At 40.6% G+C, this 16,886-nt stretch overlaps 1 protein-coding gene across 1 annotated transcript in view; it reads right to left on the bottom strand.

Annotated features, from left to right (window-relative positions):
- Positions 1–2,068: 2,068 nt before the first annotated feature.
- Positions 2,069–16,886, bottom strand: part of LOC121638261 (hexokinase-1) — a 32,162-nt gene continuing 17,344 nt past the window's right edge. The window contains exons 11-18 of the mRNA XM_041982927.1: positions 15,660–15,808; positions 14,968–15,087; positions 14,225–14,320; positions 10,473–10,572; positions 10,202–10,385; positions 9,946–10,101; positions 7,412–7,645; positions 2,069–2,980 (exon numbers count right to left, since the gene is read on the bottom strand). Coding sequence (XP_041838861.1) covers positions 2,830–2,980; positions 7,412–7,645; positions 9,946–10,101; positions 10,202–10,385; positions 10,473–10,572; positions 14,225–14,320; positions 14,968–15,087; positions 15,660–15,808 — 1,190 coding nt within the window. The 3' untranslated portion in view covers positions 2,069–2,829. The remainder of the gene's footprint in view (positions 2,981–7,411; positions 7,646–9,945; positions 10,102–10,201; positions 10,386–10,472; positions 10,573–14,224; positions 14,321–14,967; positions 15,088–15,659; positions 15,809–16,886) is intronic.

Raw genomic sequence — 16,886 nt, 5'->3', positions numbered from 1 at the left:
CTGCCATGGTCAAGTGACACTGTTGCTGGTTTCATGCATAATTTTATTGCCTAAAAACTCTTTAAGAAGTGAAAACACAATAGACTGTATCAGCATAGTGGTGTCTTGATACTCAAAAAAGTATCGAACACCATATTTTCACCAGCAGATATCTAAGTATCGACTCTATGAAGAGTGTTCACACAAAATTTCAGGATTTTAAAAAACTATAACCTAAAAAGTTTTCAGGTATCAATCAGGAGAATGGTCCAAACAGCAGGTCCACAGCTGTGGATCTACCTTGGAACACTGTGAAAACAGTCACCAACAACATGGACGTTTCAAAGAATTGGACATCCCCCCAAAACTGATGACAAGACAGGAGAAAACTGGTCAGGAAGGCTGCAGGGAGACCTACAGAAACACTGAAGGAGTTGCAGGAAGTTCTGGTTCTGACCTACATGTAATCTGCTGTACTCTCCATATATCTGGAATATGGGGTAGGGTTGAAGACAGAAGACTTTTCTGACAAAGAAAGACTTTCAAACAACTACAATCTGCAAGAAAAAAAATGCATCAAGTCTCCCTTGGCAATGTGTTCTGGTCTGATGAAACCAAGGTTAGACTTTGTGGCCACAATTCCCAGAGAAAAACATGTTACATCACCAGAAGAGTACCATACCCACAGTGAAGCATGATGGTGGCAGTATCATGCTGTGGGGTGGCTTCACTTCAGCTGGAACTGGAGCTTTAGGATGCATTCCCACCAGCACAATCTGGGGGACTTGGATTTATTGGACAGGGAATTAAGGAGAATTTTGCATCTTTGTGTTTGTTTGGTTTCACACTGGACTTCACTGAAGCAGACCAAACCGCTTCGACCATGTCACGCAGTTACACAACTGCTTGCTAGGGGAGGATATTCCCCAAAACAGCCGATGACCAACAAAAAAGAAGAAAAGCTGGCTCATTGATTGGCCGGAACGGAAAACAGCTTGTTCTCTCCAAGCAACAATAAATTTATCCATTCACGTGGGTTCTAGTTTTACTTCAGTGATAAAACCTGATGCAGTTTTCACCAGAGTCTGTCCCGAATGAACAGCAGGAGAGGCAGCCATGTATCATACGTCTCTGCGGTCTGCTGGATGGTCCGTTTGCATTCATGCTGTCAGCGCACCAGACTAGAGTTCACTAGCAAGCAGACTAAGAAGCCCAGTTTTTTTAAGCAGTCCAGAGTTGGCGGCTTTGGTACACATCAAAATCCAAAAGCACGTTCACACTGTTCCAGTTGGACTGGACTATCCGTGGAAGCAAACAGTGCCAGTGTAAATGCACCCTTACTCAACATGGACTGAGTTCTGAGCAGGTCCAGATACCAGATTCACTTCTGGTCCAAGTGAATCGGGTATTTCAGGCATGTTAGAAAGCTGAAGGGAAATTTCCCCTTTTAACACGATGACCCCAAACAGACATCCAGATCAGTTAAAGACTAAAAGCAGGGGAGCCACCTGAACCCAGAACCTGAATCCATCAGAAAATCTGTGGGGTGACCTCAAGAGGCCTGAGAACAAGATGTCCTCACTCTGACAGATCTGGAATCAGTTTGAGAGGAAATCAGGATCTCCATGATGATCAGCTCCGACCCACGAAGACCGAACGATGGCCTCCAATCTGCAAACTATTAGTTTAAGGGTGTTCATACTTATACAACCAGCTTATTGTTTGTTTTATGTCCTTTTTGTTTGTTTCTCAGATGATTTGTTCAGGTCTGAAGTCATTTTAAAGATCCTCTAAAGCTCTACTAGAAGTTCCATGTTCTCACGTTCAGACATGCTGCTGGATCATTTAAGAGAGCGAGACAGGGTTTACTCCACAGCAAAATATAATTTAATGAGTTTCTGTTTTTAAAACTTTGTTGATCACAAATTAGTATAGATCTAAGAAAGAGGAAGAACAAAAAAAAACCCAACAAACCAGCAGTCTTTGTTGTCTGGAATCAAGGCATGCAGTCCCCACCGACACTGAAAGCTACACGTCGTCACGTATGACACACTGATACTCAGCCACAAAAACACACAAAAGCGCTCGCTGTTTTCACTCCTTTCCTGGGGCCCCATAAACATTTATTTGTTGCACATACAATGAATAAAAGTGGGATTCATCACAACACCAAAAAGTTTAACAATCCACAATAATTACTGTCCTTTTTCTACGGTGGGTGTGTGGCGCTGCAGAGTTATCTGAATATGTGAGTAACACTGACAGTTACACAAACATGGGTTAGTAGCTTAGCACATGATGGAAGCCTGTTGCACATCAAATGACGAGGAACTGAACAGCCGTGACTCTCGCATTCGACCCTTTGCTGTGAGCCCTTTTGGCGCTGGTTTTCTGCTTCATACGTCGCAGAGGAGACATCCTTCATTTGGGAATGACATTGAAATGCTGCTGTTGTAGCTTTCATAGAAAAAGTGCAGATTTATTTGCATCTATGGTGCAAAACTCTAATGACCTCTGGGGTTCAAAGTGGCCTCAGCTATATAAATACAGTTATATATTTGCCTCCATATAAAAATAAAATTAGCAATACACAAATATTGCACAGGTATGGAGTTTAGGTTTATCAGATTATTGACAAGCTATTGAGGAAAATGTACAAACATGGAAATAATAAAGCCTCTGACAGTATAAATAAATATTTGCATCTTCAGTGTGGACTTTGTGCAGGCAGCACGTCTCTCTGGCTGTAGGTGGACCAGGTGGAGCAGAGGTGGAGTCACGGCTACCGAGGGGGCGATGGGTTCAGCGGGTGAAGGTGGAGCAGCAGGTGGGTGAACAGGACAGGGCTCCTCACTGCTGCTGGGCGTCCAGCTCCCTCTGGCGGCAGCCCACAGCGGTGATGAGGGCAGCTCCTTTACCGCTGCCGTCCTCAGACAGCGTGAAATTCACGTCACATTTGGGGGCCAGTTCTTTCACTGTCTGTTGGAAGATTGGAGAGAAGCTGTGGGGAGACAGTGCAACAGGAAACCATGGTTACCAAATAGCCCGACGATGAACTGGAAGGAGATATAATCCAGTATAAAAATATATATCGTACAGTGAGGAATTAAGTTATTTTTTAGGCTTATTTTTTTAAAAAAGAGGGATTTTTGAACTTTAAAAACTGTGTAAAAAACGTAAATCTGTCCAAAACGTGACCAGACCCTCCTGTACAAGAGGCAGCAGATACCAGGAAGCAGCAATGCTAACATGTAGCATAGCAACATGACGAGGAGAAACTCAGCTAAAAGACTCCACCAAGCACTGGCATCCAAACCAAACAGTTCAAACCCCAAGCAGTTATATGGGAATGTAGGAAAACCAGGAGAACATCTCTGTCCACTTTAGAACTTCTGCTAATTTCTCCACTTCACACAAACCACACAAACAAGGTGCATGACAGCAGAGACTCTGCTGGTTACACAGACGTCTGTCTCATCACTGTGGGACAGAAACTCTGGAGCTAGCAGCCAGAATCAGAAATCATGTCTTACTTTTGCTGTTTTGTGGTGAAAAGTTTGATTCCAGCTCTAAAAACTCTGCTAACATGTTCTCCGATGACTCTGCCTTAGTTTGAAATGAACCATGAAGGTCCTGCTGGTTTCCATGGAGATGAAGGAGGTTTTATAGAGAAGGAGAAACTCTTCCTATCATAGACTATCTTGGTCTTCACTTCTTTCTGGACCCTCATGGTGTTTCTAAGGTGAATGTGGGGCTATCCCTGGATCCTCCTGACCATTGATAGAGGTGTCCATCATCATCATCATCATCATCATCATCATCATCATCATCATCATCGGCCAATGGCTTCCTGAGATTTTTACTTGCGTAACACCTCTATTAAACACCAGGAAACCTGCTCAGGTTCACTTTTTACTTTCTACTGTAGCACAGTTCTTCCTCAGATATTACTTTACTCGTTTCTAGGATTACTTTACTCGTTTCTAGGATTACTTTACTCGTTTCTAGGATTACTTTACTCGTTTCTAGGATTACTCGTTTCTAGGATTACTTTACTCGTTTCTAGGATTACTTTACTCGTTTCTAGGATTACTTTACTCGTTTCTAGGATTACTCGTTTCTAGGATTACTTTACTCGTTTCTAGGATTACTCGTTTCTAGGATTACTTTACTCGTTTCTAGGATTACTCGTTTCTAGGATTACTTTATTCATTTCTAGGATTACTTTACTCGTTTCTAGGATTACTCGTTTCTAGGATTACTCGTTTCTAGGATTACTTTACTCGTTTCTAGGATTACTCGTTTCTAGGATTACTTTACTCGTTTCTAGGATTACTCGTTTCTAGGATTACTCGTTTCTAGGATTACTCGTTTCCAGGATTACTCGTTTCTAGGATTACTTTACTCGTTTCTAGGATTACTTTACTCGTTTCTAGGATTACTCGTTTCTAGGATTACTCTTTCTAGGATTACTTTACTCGTTTCTAGGATTACTCGTTTCTAGGATTACTCTTTCTAGGATTACTTTACTCGTTTCTAGGATTACTCGTTTCTAGGATTACTCGTTTCTAGGATTACTCTTTCTAGCATTACTCGTTTCTAGGATTACTTTACTCGTTTCTAGGATTACTTTACTCATTTCCAGGATTACTCGTTTCTAGGATTACTCGTTTCTAGGATTACTTTACTTGTTTCTAGGATTACTCGTTTCTAGGATTACTTTATTCGTTTCTAGGATAACTGTACTCGTTTCTAGGATTACTCGTTTCTAGGATTACTCTTTCTAGCATTACTCATTTCTAGGATTACTTTACTCATTTCTAGGATTACTTTACTCATTTCCAGGATGACTCGTTTCTAGGATTACTCGTTTCTAGGATGACTTTACTTGTTTCTAGGATTACTCGTTTCTAGGATTACTTTATTCGTTTCTAGGATAACTGTACTTCTTTCTAGGATTACTCGTTTCTAGGATTACTTTACTCGTTTCTAGGATTACTCGTTTCTAGGATTACTCTTTCTAGGATTACTCGTTTCCAGGATTACTCGTTTCTAGGATTACTTTACTCGTTTCTAGGATTACTTTACTCGTTTCTAGGATTACTCGTTTCTAGGATTACTTTACTCGTTTCTAGGATTACTCGTTTCTAGGATTACTCTTTCTAGGATTACTTTACTCGTTTCTAGGATTACTCGTTTCTAGGATTACTCTTTCTAGGATTACTTTACTTGTTTCTAGGATTACTCGTTTCTAGGATTACTCGTTTCTAGGATTACTCTTTCTAGCATTACTCGTTTCTAGGATTACTTTACTCGTTTCTAGGATTACTTTACTCATTTCCAGGATTACTCGTTTCTAGGATTACTCGTTTCTAGGATTACTTTACTTGTTTCTAGGATTACTCGTTTCTAGGATTACTTTATTCGTTTCTAGGATAACTGTACTCGTTTCTAGGATTACTCGTTTCTAGGATTACTCTTTCTAGCATTACTCATTTCTAGGATTACTTTACTCATTTCTAGGATTACTTTACTCATTTCCAGGATGACTCGTTTCTAGGATTACTCGTTTCTAGGATGACTTTACTTGTTTCTAGGATTACTCGTTTCTAGGATTACTTTATTCGTTTCTAGGATAACTGTACTTGTTTCTAGGATTACTCGTTTCTAGGATTACTTTACTCGTTTCTAGGATTACTCGTTTCTAGGATTACTCTTTCTAGGATTACTCGTTTCCAGGATTACTCGTTTCTAGGATTACTTTACTCGTTTCTAGGATTACTTTACTCGTTTCTAGGATTACTCGTTTCTAGGATTACTTTACTCGTTTCTAGGATTACTCGTTTTTAGGATTACTCTTTCTAGGATTACTTTACTCGTTTCTAGGATTACTCGTTTCTAGGATTACTCTTTCTAGGATTACTTTACTCGTTTCTAGGATTACTCGTTTCTAGGATTACTTGTTTCTAGGATTACTCTTTCTAGCATTACTAGTTTCTAGGATTACTTTACTCGTTTCTAGGATTACTTTACTCGTTTCTAGGATTACTCGTTTCTAGGATTACTTTACTTGTTTCTAGGATTACTCGTTTCTAGGATTACTCGTTTCTAGGATTACTCGTTTCCAGGATTACTCGTTTCTAGGATTACTTTACTCGTTTCTAGGATTACTTTACTCGTTTCTAGGATTACTCGTTTCTAGGATTACTTTACTCGTTTCTAGGATTACTCGTTTCTAGGATTACTCTTTCTGGGACTACTTTACTCTTTTCTAGGATTACTCGTTTCTAGGATTACGCTTTCTAGGATTACTTTACTCGTTTCTAGGATTACTCGTTTCTAGGATTACTCTTTCTAGCATTACTCGTTTCTAGGATTACTTTACTCATTTCTAGGATTACTTTACTCATTTCCAGGATTACTCGTTTCTAGGATTACTCGTTTCTAGGATTACTTTACTTGTTTCTAGGATTACTCGTTTCTAGGATTACTTTATTCATTTCTAGGATAACTGTACTTGTTTCTAGGATTACTCGTTTCTAGGATTACTTTACTCGTTTCTAGGATTACTCGTTTCTAGGATTACTCTTTCTAGGATTACTCGTTTCTAGGATTACTCGTTTCTAGGATTACTTTACTCGTTTCTAGGATTACTCTTTCTAGGATTACTCGTTTCTAGGATTACTCTTTCTAGGACGGCTTTACTCATCCTCAGATGAAGTTGGAGGCCATTCTCTGGTTTCCATTGACAGTAATGTGGTTTTCTTTTAGGAGGAGAAAACCATTTACATTTTCCGCTGTGTTCCAGGTGAATTTACTCTGACTCAATAACATATATCTTGATTCTGGCACTTCGGTAGTGATCTCACATGTCTCAGCCTTCTTTTGAGAACAATATTATACACACAACCCTTGTAGTACTGAAAGTATGTTTAATTTATGAAATTGTTGCAGGTTGTGTTAAAATCAGCATTCTGTTTGGGATTTCTGCTGAAACGGGATTCTAGAAATCACCAGAAGTGCCTCACACTGTGGTGTGTTTAGGTGTTCATATATGAAAGACACTGAACCAGAACGAAGGTCAAGCCTGACATCAGACCTGTTACAATAATCGATTTGCCATATTACACATCTGTTAACGTCTTTAGTCATCGTTGTTGGAGGAGGCGGGAGAAACTAGCAGAAATGCTTTTGATGAAGGCGACTGGACGGAGGGATGGGGTCCAAGTCGTTCTACTTTAATCTCGTGTCTGTATTCGTGTCCTCTGCTGTGGACATTCCTGCCATGTCTAGTCTTTCTTTACATTTTCTGTCTCTCACTTTTCTTCATTCACTTAAATGATTGAAAAGATTTTTCATGTTAACTAAACAGATTTTCTGCCATTTACATCATTTTGACCTTCAGGAAAATCTGAGGCGGCTTGGGTCTTACTGTGGGTGCAGCTTGTAGAGCGTCCCATCCACGGCCACTGTGATGTCCAGGTGGTCCAGTCCTCTGTTCTCACGGATCTTGTCCACCACAGCAGCCATACCGGCTCCGCAGATCTGAGCGGCGCGGCGGGACACCGTGCCGCACACCTCCTTAACGATAATACTGTCATCGCAGGTGCTGTCGAGCCCCAGCTGCTGCAAGATGGCCCTGACCTGCAGCAGCGCCAGACGATCGCTGTGGAGCAGGAGGAGAGGGGGAGCGGGAGTCAGAGGTCAGTCAGAGTCACCGGATACTTCTCAGCTGCTCCAGCAGTATGAGGTGGGCTTAAAGCATTAGCATCCCCTCCCCTCCCATCCTCTGACTGCTAGGTGACTCACTGCATGCTGCTTTTCTGTCAGCGGTGCTGCTTATCTATGTTTAACCCTTTAAACCATCCCAGTTTTTACATGTTTTAGCTGCTGAACAGTTTTTTTTTCTTTTTTTTTACAGTAATGTTTGTTTTTCCATCCAAGTAGCTGTTGGTTTCCCTTCATTTTACAGCTGTGTGAAAATCAATCTGCACCTGTTTGATAATCCCCCATAATATATTTATGTCTGCCATGACAAATAGCAGCACTGCCACCATGAGAAAGAGGTCAGCGATCAGAATCAGTGCTGACCAAGATACAACAAAAGATACGCTTTGGAAAATGGCTGTAAGCGTCTAACTCAGAATGGATGCAAATCGCAGGTTTGTTCTATTTGACTGGATTCAGAGATCAATACAAGTTCTCTTTTATTCATATCAAATCACAAAAATCTAAATTTCTTCCCAATCATCAGACATTTAAATGAAAAACTATCTGTTCTTTGAACTAAAACAAACGGAGCTACATTCTGGATGTTGAGCTTTAAAAAGTTCACATCATGGAGAGGAAAACTGAAAAAGTTTATTTCTATTTGCAGAGATTAAAGCAGGATATAGTGTAAATCAGTGGTTCCCAAACTGGGGTCCCTGACCCCCCAGAGAGTCCACAGGGTCTCTGAGGTTTTGGGTGTACAGAACCTGTATGATAGTCCATGTCCATCCAGATGAGTTGAGGTGCATCTGCTTACGTTCTTTTTGAAATTATAATTATTTGGATGTTTCATTCACACATAATCTGCTGTACAACAACATTTTGAAACATATGCTCGATCAAAAATAAATAAACCACTTTAATGTAACAGCTTGTAGTAGTTGCATGAAGGGGATCCTCGAGGAAAACAGATTAGAAATAGTGTGTAAACCACATTTAGAGTCTCAAACCAAATATTCTTACCACTTAAGCCTGGTACACACATAACGATTTTTGGGCTGGTTTTGTCCCGATTTTGCGTCTTCCCGACCTCGGACTGCAAACGCCCGATCATCGTGAGATTTCATGTCCAATCATCATTTGGTCTGTGGTGTATTACGAGCTGATTTGTCCCGATAATCTGCTCCGAAACGGGTCGTAGCCGACAATTGGGAATATTTCAGAGCCGATTTTTGAGGCACGCCGACGACTCGTGCATTGTGACTGCGTGGGTGGTGACGTGACACGGAATGTAGCCAATCAGAGAGCGAGCTGGCTGGGGAACAAGGAAGTAAATAAAGTCCGTGTTCACGCCGTCTCCAGTCTGTTATTTTTTTCAGTTCTGGCTTTTTCTGTTAACAATAGTCCCAAGACCACCATCATTCCCTCGTCTTATATATCCCCTTCCATGCTGTGTGCTGTGTTTTCTGATTGTTACTATGTTTCTTCTTCTATGTTTTTTGCCGGTTGTTGCTATGGTTCTTCTTCTACGTTTCAACGTTTGTCCTGCTCGGAGGACTAGATTGTAGATGAGTTGCTGGACAGCATCGTCATGTGTGTGTTGTTCTGTGATTACATTTCCGAGCACACCACACACAGTACGATCAAAACAGATTTTTTTATCTTCGACCAGATAGAAAATCGTTGTGTGTATACCAGGCTTTAGTAATAATAACCAGGTTAGTACAGTCTGACTTTACCACAGTTATACAACTCATCTTGGATAGAAAAAGTGGAAATAATGGAAATAATAGTGGAAATAATCCCACATATTCCTTCTGAGAAATGACTTGCAGCTGATTACTGGATCCATGATTGATCCATGTTTTCAGTTAGAATCAATAATCATAAAAGGGGGGGGAAATCCACCTTTGGTGCTGAAAGAAGCTTTATATGATGCTGCAGTCTGTTGGATTTAATATTTAATCCACCTGTCTAAGCTGGTCTAAGTAATATTTTCTGAATTTCTCATCACATCATCTCATAGCATCCATCTGCTGGACAAGGACAAGTACATGGCCAATTAATGTCTCGTAATGTGTACTACAACTGCTGGTTGCTGTTTTTAAAAGCTCAGACTTGTCTGCAGTAGCCTGTTGTTACAGAAAGTAAAGAAATAAAGGCAGAGTATTAGATCTAAAAGAGGAGTTTGCAGCGTTGAGGAAGCAGACATTTGATGTCTCAGCGTTGGTAAAAAGTGTAAAAGCACTGGCTCACCTCTCTATCTGTGACAGGAACTTAGTCTCAAAGATGCCTCTGGTCTTCAGCGTCTCTGAGATTTGTCCTCGGAAGAGGAAGCCACGCTTGGTCAGATCGATTAAAATCTGTCTGACAATTTCACCCAAGTACATCCCGCTGCACATCTTCTCGTATCTGAGGCACCAGAGGAGATCACTGTTAGCTTCCCAGAAGGTGGAGGAGGACAAGCGAAGAGCATCAGGTGGTTTCTATTGACTGTCCTGAATATGCTGACCTTTGTTTGCCTTCGTTGAGCGAGTTCTCATCCACTGCCTGGTCGTACTTCGTCCTGATGTCATCCAGACAGCCGTTATCTCCAAAGGCCCCCCACTCCATGTTGACACACATCCGGCCTTCGTTTCCCTCCACGATCTCAATGTTCCTCATCTCTTCCATGTAGCAGGCGTTACTTCCTGTCCCTGAGAGGAAACCCCGCCACAGAGACAAAATCTCAGCAACAAGCTCTGAACCAAACTCTTTCACTGTCACTCAGAGATAAAACCCACCTGCAATCAGTCCCACCTCACAGGTGGGTTCCTCATACGCACAGGTCATCATCGTTCCCACCGTATCGTTCACTATGGCAACCACATCCAGCTCAAACTCCTACAAACCACACCAGAAAACCTGGTCACGTGACAGAGTTACACACTGCAGTGCAAGCTCAGTTAAAGTCTGAAGTTTACACACGCGCACGCACGCACACACACACACACACACACTCATGTTTCATAAACAAACTCAGTTTTTATATTTTCCTTCTTGTAAATTTCAGCTCAGTTTGGATCACATTTCAACTTGTTTTCTTTAAAACTGCTTTAACACCCTGATTTTGGACCTTTTCTGTGTATTTATTTATTTTCCTTTATTTTTCCTTTCTTTTTCGTCACAAGTGTCTTGACTGTCCTTGACATTATTTGCACATTTTGTATCTCAGCCACAGGACGTCTGGTTCAGTGTTTTAAACTCGTGTAACGTTGTCTGAGCAGATGAAAGCAGCACCTTCAGGTGAATTAATAAGTCTTTGGTTGAAAATGTGGTTCTGTTTCTTTTAATTGCTCATGAAATCGAGTGAAAAGGCAGCAAGTTTAACCTTTAAAACTCTGAGCTATCGAGTGCTTTCTCTTCTGTCATCATCAGTGTCTCAGGAGCGGTAGTGTGTAGCTCTGTGGGGTAAATGGGGTTATGGATAGTTTACCCTTTAGGTGATCCAGGCATTTCTATCCCGTCCAGCAGGTTTACAATCCAGCCTCTAAATGTAGTTTTTATTCAGAGACTATCTGGTAAATCCACAAGGATCCATGATAACAGCATTATTTCTCACATTTCACCATAAAAACATCACCATCACTGCTATGTTGCTAAGAGACCTCTATTTAGACCTGGACATGATGATGAAGCCGCTTCCTGTCAGACTTTCCACCAATCAGAGAGCTTAGATTGACGGTAACGTCCAATCAGGAGCAGCCAAAGATCAACCAGTGAGCAGAAAGTTCTATGTGTGTGTGAAAAGAAGAAAAATAATGCTCCTCTATGGCTGGAATAAAGCCAAGAAGACGTTTCTGATGCACGGTGGCGCCACAAAGCAGCTGAGCTGGACTTTGTGATACGTGGTGCAACGTAGCTCAAAATCTGTTTCCAGCTCTTTCGCTGCTAGATTAATTCGAAGCCGACCTAAATTCCTCTGTTTTGATATATAATTTGGGTTTGTACAGGGAAAACTCTGGGTGTGAGACATGCTTGTTTGAGAAATTTTTAGAATAATTCTTTGGGCCAGATGTCATAGGCTAGAGTCGAGACAATTTTAGGTAATTTTCAGATTCTTCCTAAAATGCAACCTGTGACTCTGTCAAAACTGTAAAAGACATGAAAATTTAATTTCGGACAGTAAAAGTTTTATTTTTTGTGACTCATTTAAATTTGAATGATATTTTGAAGTGAAAATATACCTGAGCTGTATGTCTCTAAAGTGGGCTTGGTTTTTGGCTCATTTCAGCCAAATCCCATTCATTTCAAAAAGATTAAAAAAATGGCTTTTTTTTTTATATGTAAACACTGTAAGACTTATCTAAAGAAAAACCAAAGCGCACCATTCTTGACGACGTGCACGTTTTGATATAACTTTTGTGGGGATTGAGTCGAAACTGTGGGCAGAGTTAGACACCAAAGTTTTGAGACAGATGTGGGAAAAGTCTAATAAAATCGTAGAATAAACGCAAAGCGATAGTTATGTGTGCCTTAATGCTTTCAGCACTTGCACCCATAGTAACTGGAAATGAGGAAAAAGTGTAAATATGTAAATAGTTTCTGTTTTATGTTTGTTTCAATGCCAATATTTTTATGCTGCTATATCTACTCATGTTACATCATTTTAGGCTCATAAACTGAGGCTGTCCTAAAAAGACAGAGTCAGGATGTTCACTGGGATTTAAAGAGTCCAGATTCTACATGCAGTTTTATATACATAAAAACAAGAGCAAAATTAACAAAACATGACTTGGAGTTTTAAGGGTCAAAGAAGGGTTTAAAATCCACATGCAGGTCCACCTCCAGGTGACTTTGACAATATAAATGATCCTATATGATCAATGTTGGGAATTTTCTAATTTGTTCTAAAAAGTGATGGGGGTATTTTATGAAAAATTCTGATCCATCGCTAAATAAATCTTTCATACATGAAACAGACGTCATGACAAACTTGTTAACGAAACACCTGAGTGTGGTGGGTGTGTGTAAACTTATGATTTGGATTTTAAATGCCACACTTTTAAAAAAAATCTCACCATTCAGTAATCATGCATTTAGTTATGTAAGGGATAATGCCCGACAAGGTGACGATTATCACAAATTAAGAGACGAAGCGGAGGACCGTTGCCTCCGCGAAGTCCATTAATTTATGATAATAGACACCTCGTTGGGCATTATCCCACTTATACCATGGTCCATTAAGAAAGAAATAAATATTAAATAAATTATTAATGCGTTAATGTTGTTTTTTTACCGGTAAAATCGTAAGTTTTTCACAAGAAGCGGTTGAGTGGACTATTTCATTGTTACGCGTTGCCAAGGTAACCGCCTCTAACAGAATCTGCAGCTCAGTCGACCGCAGACGTGACACAAACATTTCAGAGAGTGTGTGCAGCTCTTACAGCTTGTGTGTGTCCAGAGGATGATGCGATGTTTTGTTTCAAACAGTCAAAGTCCACAGTGAGTTTCTGTTGCCACAGTAACCAACTACCATTTATTCAGCTCAATAATTTACAGCAATAAGGCTATTTGGTCGGAACGTCTTTTATAGGTGTCCATTATCACTTTTTAATGGACACCCTCCAGCCATTTAGAAGCGAGTATTCACCCAGACCATGGTATAACATCAGATAATTCCATAATATTCCCATTTCTGAGCTGTCTAACTCCAAATATGGATGCAGATACATGTCTGTAATCAGATCCAAAGTCGGTCCTTGAGAGCTGCTGTCCTGCAGATTTTCAATGTTTGCTGCTTCAACACACCTGACTCAAATGAAATGGATCCAACAGCCAATTAAGTTTTGCACAATGACTCATTAATTTGAATCAGATGGTTTTGGAGCAGGGACACGTCGAAAACCTGCAGGATTGTGGCCCTCGAGGACCGGAGCTGGAAACCCCTGATTACTATAACAAAACATAAGTCTTTTTCAGAGATATTTATATAAATCACTTATCAGCTCTTCAATTTGTATTAAAACAATGTAAAAGTCACGTTATTAACCTGCATTATCAAGGTTAATGTCAGGCCTACAGTAATGGCTTAAATGCCACACTGAACACGATGCAATTCACTCACATTCCTGGACAGGCTGCACACTAAAATATGCAAGCTTTTTCAGAGCGACGCCACATCCAGGATCAGCCCTCTTCAGGTACATGCTTTTACAACAATAAGCACACACTGCTCTGGTCCAGTCCCGCACGGCTTTACCTGCCATCAAAGGATTTACTCTCACTTAGTACTTACCGGATCCTCCATCTAAAAGGGGGAAATCAATATATGAAACCCTGAAGGTGTAACCCATGAACAGCAGGAATTTTCTAGACCCGACCCATTGACGTATAAATAAATGCAGCCCGTCCCCATTCACTGCATTACTTCTCTTCATCCACTCATATATTTAAAGCAGTGTTGCTGTTTATGTTTGCTGTCGTCTCTATTGCAGCTGCTTTAGTAAAGAATTGCTCATTTTGAGATTGACAAATATCGGTCTTCTGTTGTTACCTCTTTCCTCTTGATCGCATCCCGGAGAAGCTCCACTACATCTTCTCCCTCACAGTCTGTTGCCTTAAAGCCTTTTGTCCAGGTCACCAGGATACCCTGCAGAGTACAGGCAAACAATAACGGAAGAGCTGAAAACTATGAAGATCACTGAAGGCTCCAAATTGAAGGGAAATAAAAAGATGAATGTAAAACTATGCGGTTGTCAACTGAATTTGAGGAAATGTTAAATAAAATCAGATCAAACTAAATAATGTTGTAGAGGTGTCAGAGGGTCCACTATATTTTTCATAAAGGGGACCAAAAACAAAGCCCTAACAATGAAAATGTCTAAAAAAAAAAAACTAGTAAAAGGAGCATAAACATTGTTCTGTTTTATGGCTTCATTGCTAAAAAAAAAAAAGCTTATAAAACAGGTTAATATTATGACGTGGCCCTGTGATGGACTGGTGTCCTTGCCAGGTGTACCTGCCTCCCACCTGCTAAATGCTGGGTTAGGCTCCAGCTTCCCCGCGACCCGTAATGGACAAAGCGGTTCAGATAATGAATGAATATTAAGATTTATTGTCATTACTAACAAGCTGCAAGTCAGTTGTTCACTAAACACTTCCTGCTTCCCATAAGCTCCGCCCACATGATGTGGCCTGTATCAGACTCAAACCCATACTGGGGTGTTAGTCTTGCAGTTCCTGCAGGAACTGGAGAAAGCTGGTGTGGAACTGGTGTGGAACTGGTGTGGAACGTACTGCATCCAGACTGGTCTGATGGCAGGGGAAGGAGAAGGTGAATCCGAGAGGCAGCCGAGCGCTTTTCATCCCCATGTAGTCTAGAAAATCCGAGATGCAGTGAACGATGTGGTCAAAAAGCTGCAAAGAGATGTGATTACAGGGATTTGTACAACAAGAATAAAACTATTATTGAAATGGGAATAAAGTGCTTTTTCTGTTCCAATTAGAACAATCAGAACTCTACGTAACAGGTTGATATTTGGATCGAAGCATCATCTAATTGTTTTTTAAAGTTGCTGCTGTAACTAAAAGGAATAAAAAAATAAGGTTAGGAAGTAAATGTGACTTGGAACAGGCATTCTTCTGTTTAACTCATAAAGGCCCGACCTATGAAAAAATGGTAAGAAAAGTTATATTTCTAAAATATGAGGTCTTTATTTGGCCCTATAACAAAATGTAAAAAAAATTAACTTTTTAATAAAATTTTTTAGGGGGATATCTACCATTTATTACCATGTGATAGTTTAAAATATTATGATATGGTTTTCAGCTTCTGGGTATCTATTAGGGGACAGAAGACAAGTATCAGATTGTGTTCAACAGGATTTTAAGCAAAGTTTATGGCTACCATAAATTCAAGCAAAATGTCTCAAACTGTATGTGACAAATATGTCACGTCGGGCTCTTATGGGAAATCTGGCCTTCCTTACCTCTTCTCCTGTGCCCTGCATAACTTCTATGGGAATGGCATAAATTTTGTTATGCATTTCAACTGATCGCCTCTTCCCACTGCGAATCTTTACCAGGAGCACACGGAAGTTTGTCCCTCCAAGGTCCAGGGCGAGAAAGTCTCCATTTTCTGTTAAAAATAAAAATAAATAAATAAGGGGCTATTAAGAGCCATTTTAGAGACAATGCTTCTTAATATGTTAGTATATTAAAAGTAGAGAAACCCCTGTAAATCCTGGATTTATTTTTATCCTGAAGTGTTGCTGCCACACAGACGATCAAAATACTATTAATTTCTTCCAGAGACTTTAAAATAACTGGCCTGTTAATTTGTTCAGACTCAGTTAGATTTCAGCCGTTCATATGGATCTGATCATTTTTTATAAACAAAGAAATGCTTTCAAACATGGAGTAATGCTGCAGTGACTTCTTAAAACTTCCATGCAAACAACCTTTCAGGTTTCTTCAAACTAGGATACCTCCAGCTGTGCAACTCGTTACCTTACATCAGTGGTGTTTTCGTCAACGATGACGAATTTATTTAGTTGACGCACCTTTTTTCATGACGATAACGAGACGGTGATGAGCTAAAAATGGCTCTCTGATTACATGAAAACACGACATTTCTGCCTGGTGTGAGCCAACCTGTCAGTCAGCAACGCTGCTGCACCTTGGCCACGCCCACCACCAGCCGTGCAGCGCCACAGACAAGCAGCAGTTTATTCATTCTTATGTTAACCTTTCCCGTTTTCCTCTTCTGACCGTGGTCGGAAGAAACGGGGAGATCCTTCTTCTCCAGGGCTGAAGTAGCCTTCCCTTCGGGGTGAACCTACGCTCCTCTACACGTGTTAACGGGCTGAAACAAGGTGAGGAAGGCAGCGTTTGTGCTGAGAAACGGCTTTATTACAAGCTTTCTTCCCTCCGCGTGCACGTTCACTCACGCTCACACACGCACTGAGCTGGCCGAACCACACACACAGCAGTTAAACACATCCCATAACACACAGATGAATCATGTGTGGATGAAGGGGTTTGGTGGAAGCGATGAAACGATATATGGACATATTTTAACTACAATCCATCATCATTTACTGGCAGACCAGGTCAAATTGAACGTGTTCCTCATCCTTTGCTCATATTTTGCACATGTGTATGTTCAGGGTGGAGTATTCGCTTCAGAAAATTCTCGGAAATAAAGCCACAGTTAC

The sequence above is a fragment of the Melanotaenia boesemani genome, chromosome 4 (assembly GCF_017639745.1).
Source record: "Melanotaenia boesemani isolate fMelBoe1 chromosome 4, fMelBoe1.pri, whole genome shotgun sequence".
NCBI lineage: Eukaryota > Metazoa > Chordata > Actinopteri > Atheriniformes > Melanotaeniidae > Melanotaenia > Melanotaenia boesemani.
The sequence above is the reverse complement of the archived record's forward strand: the minus strand, read 5'-3'. Positions and strand labels throughout refer to the sequence as shown.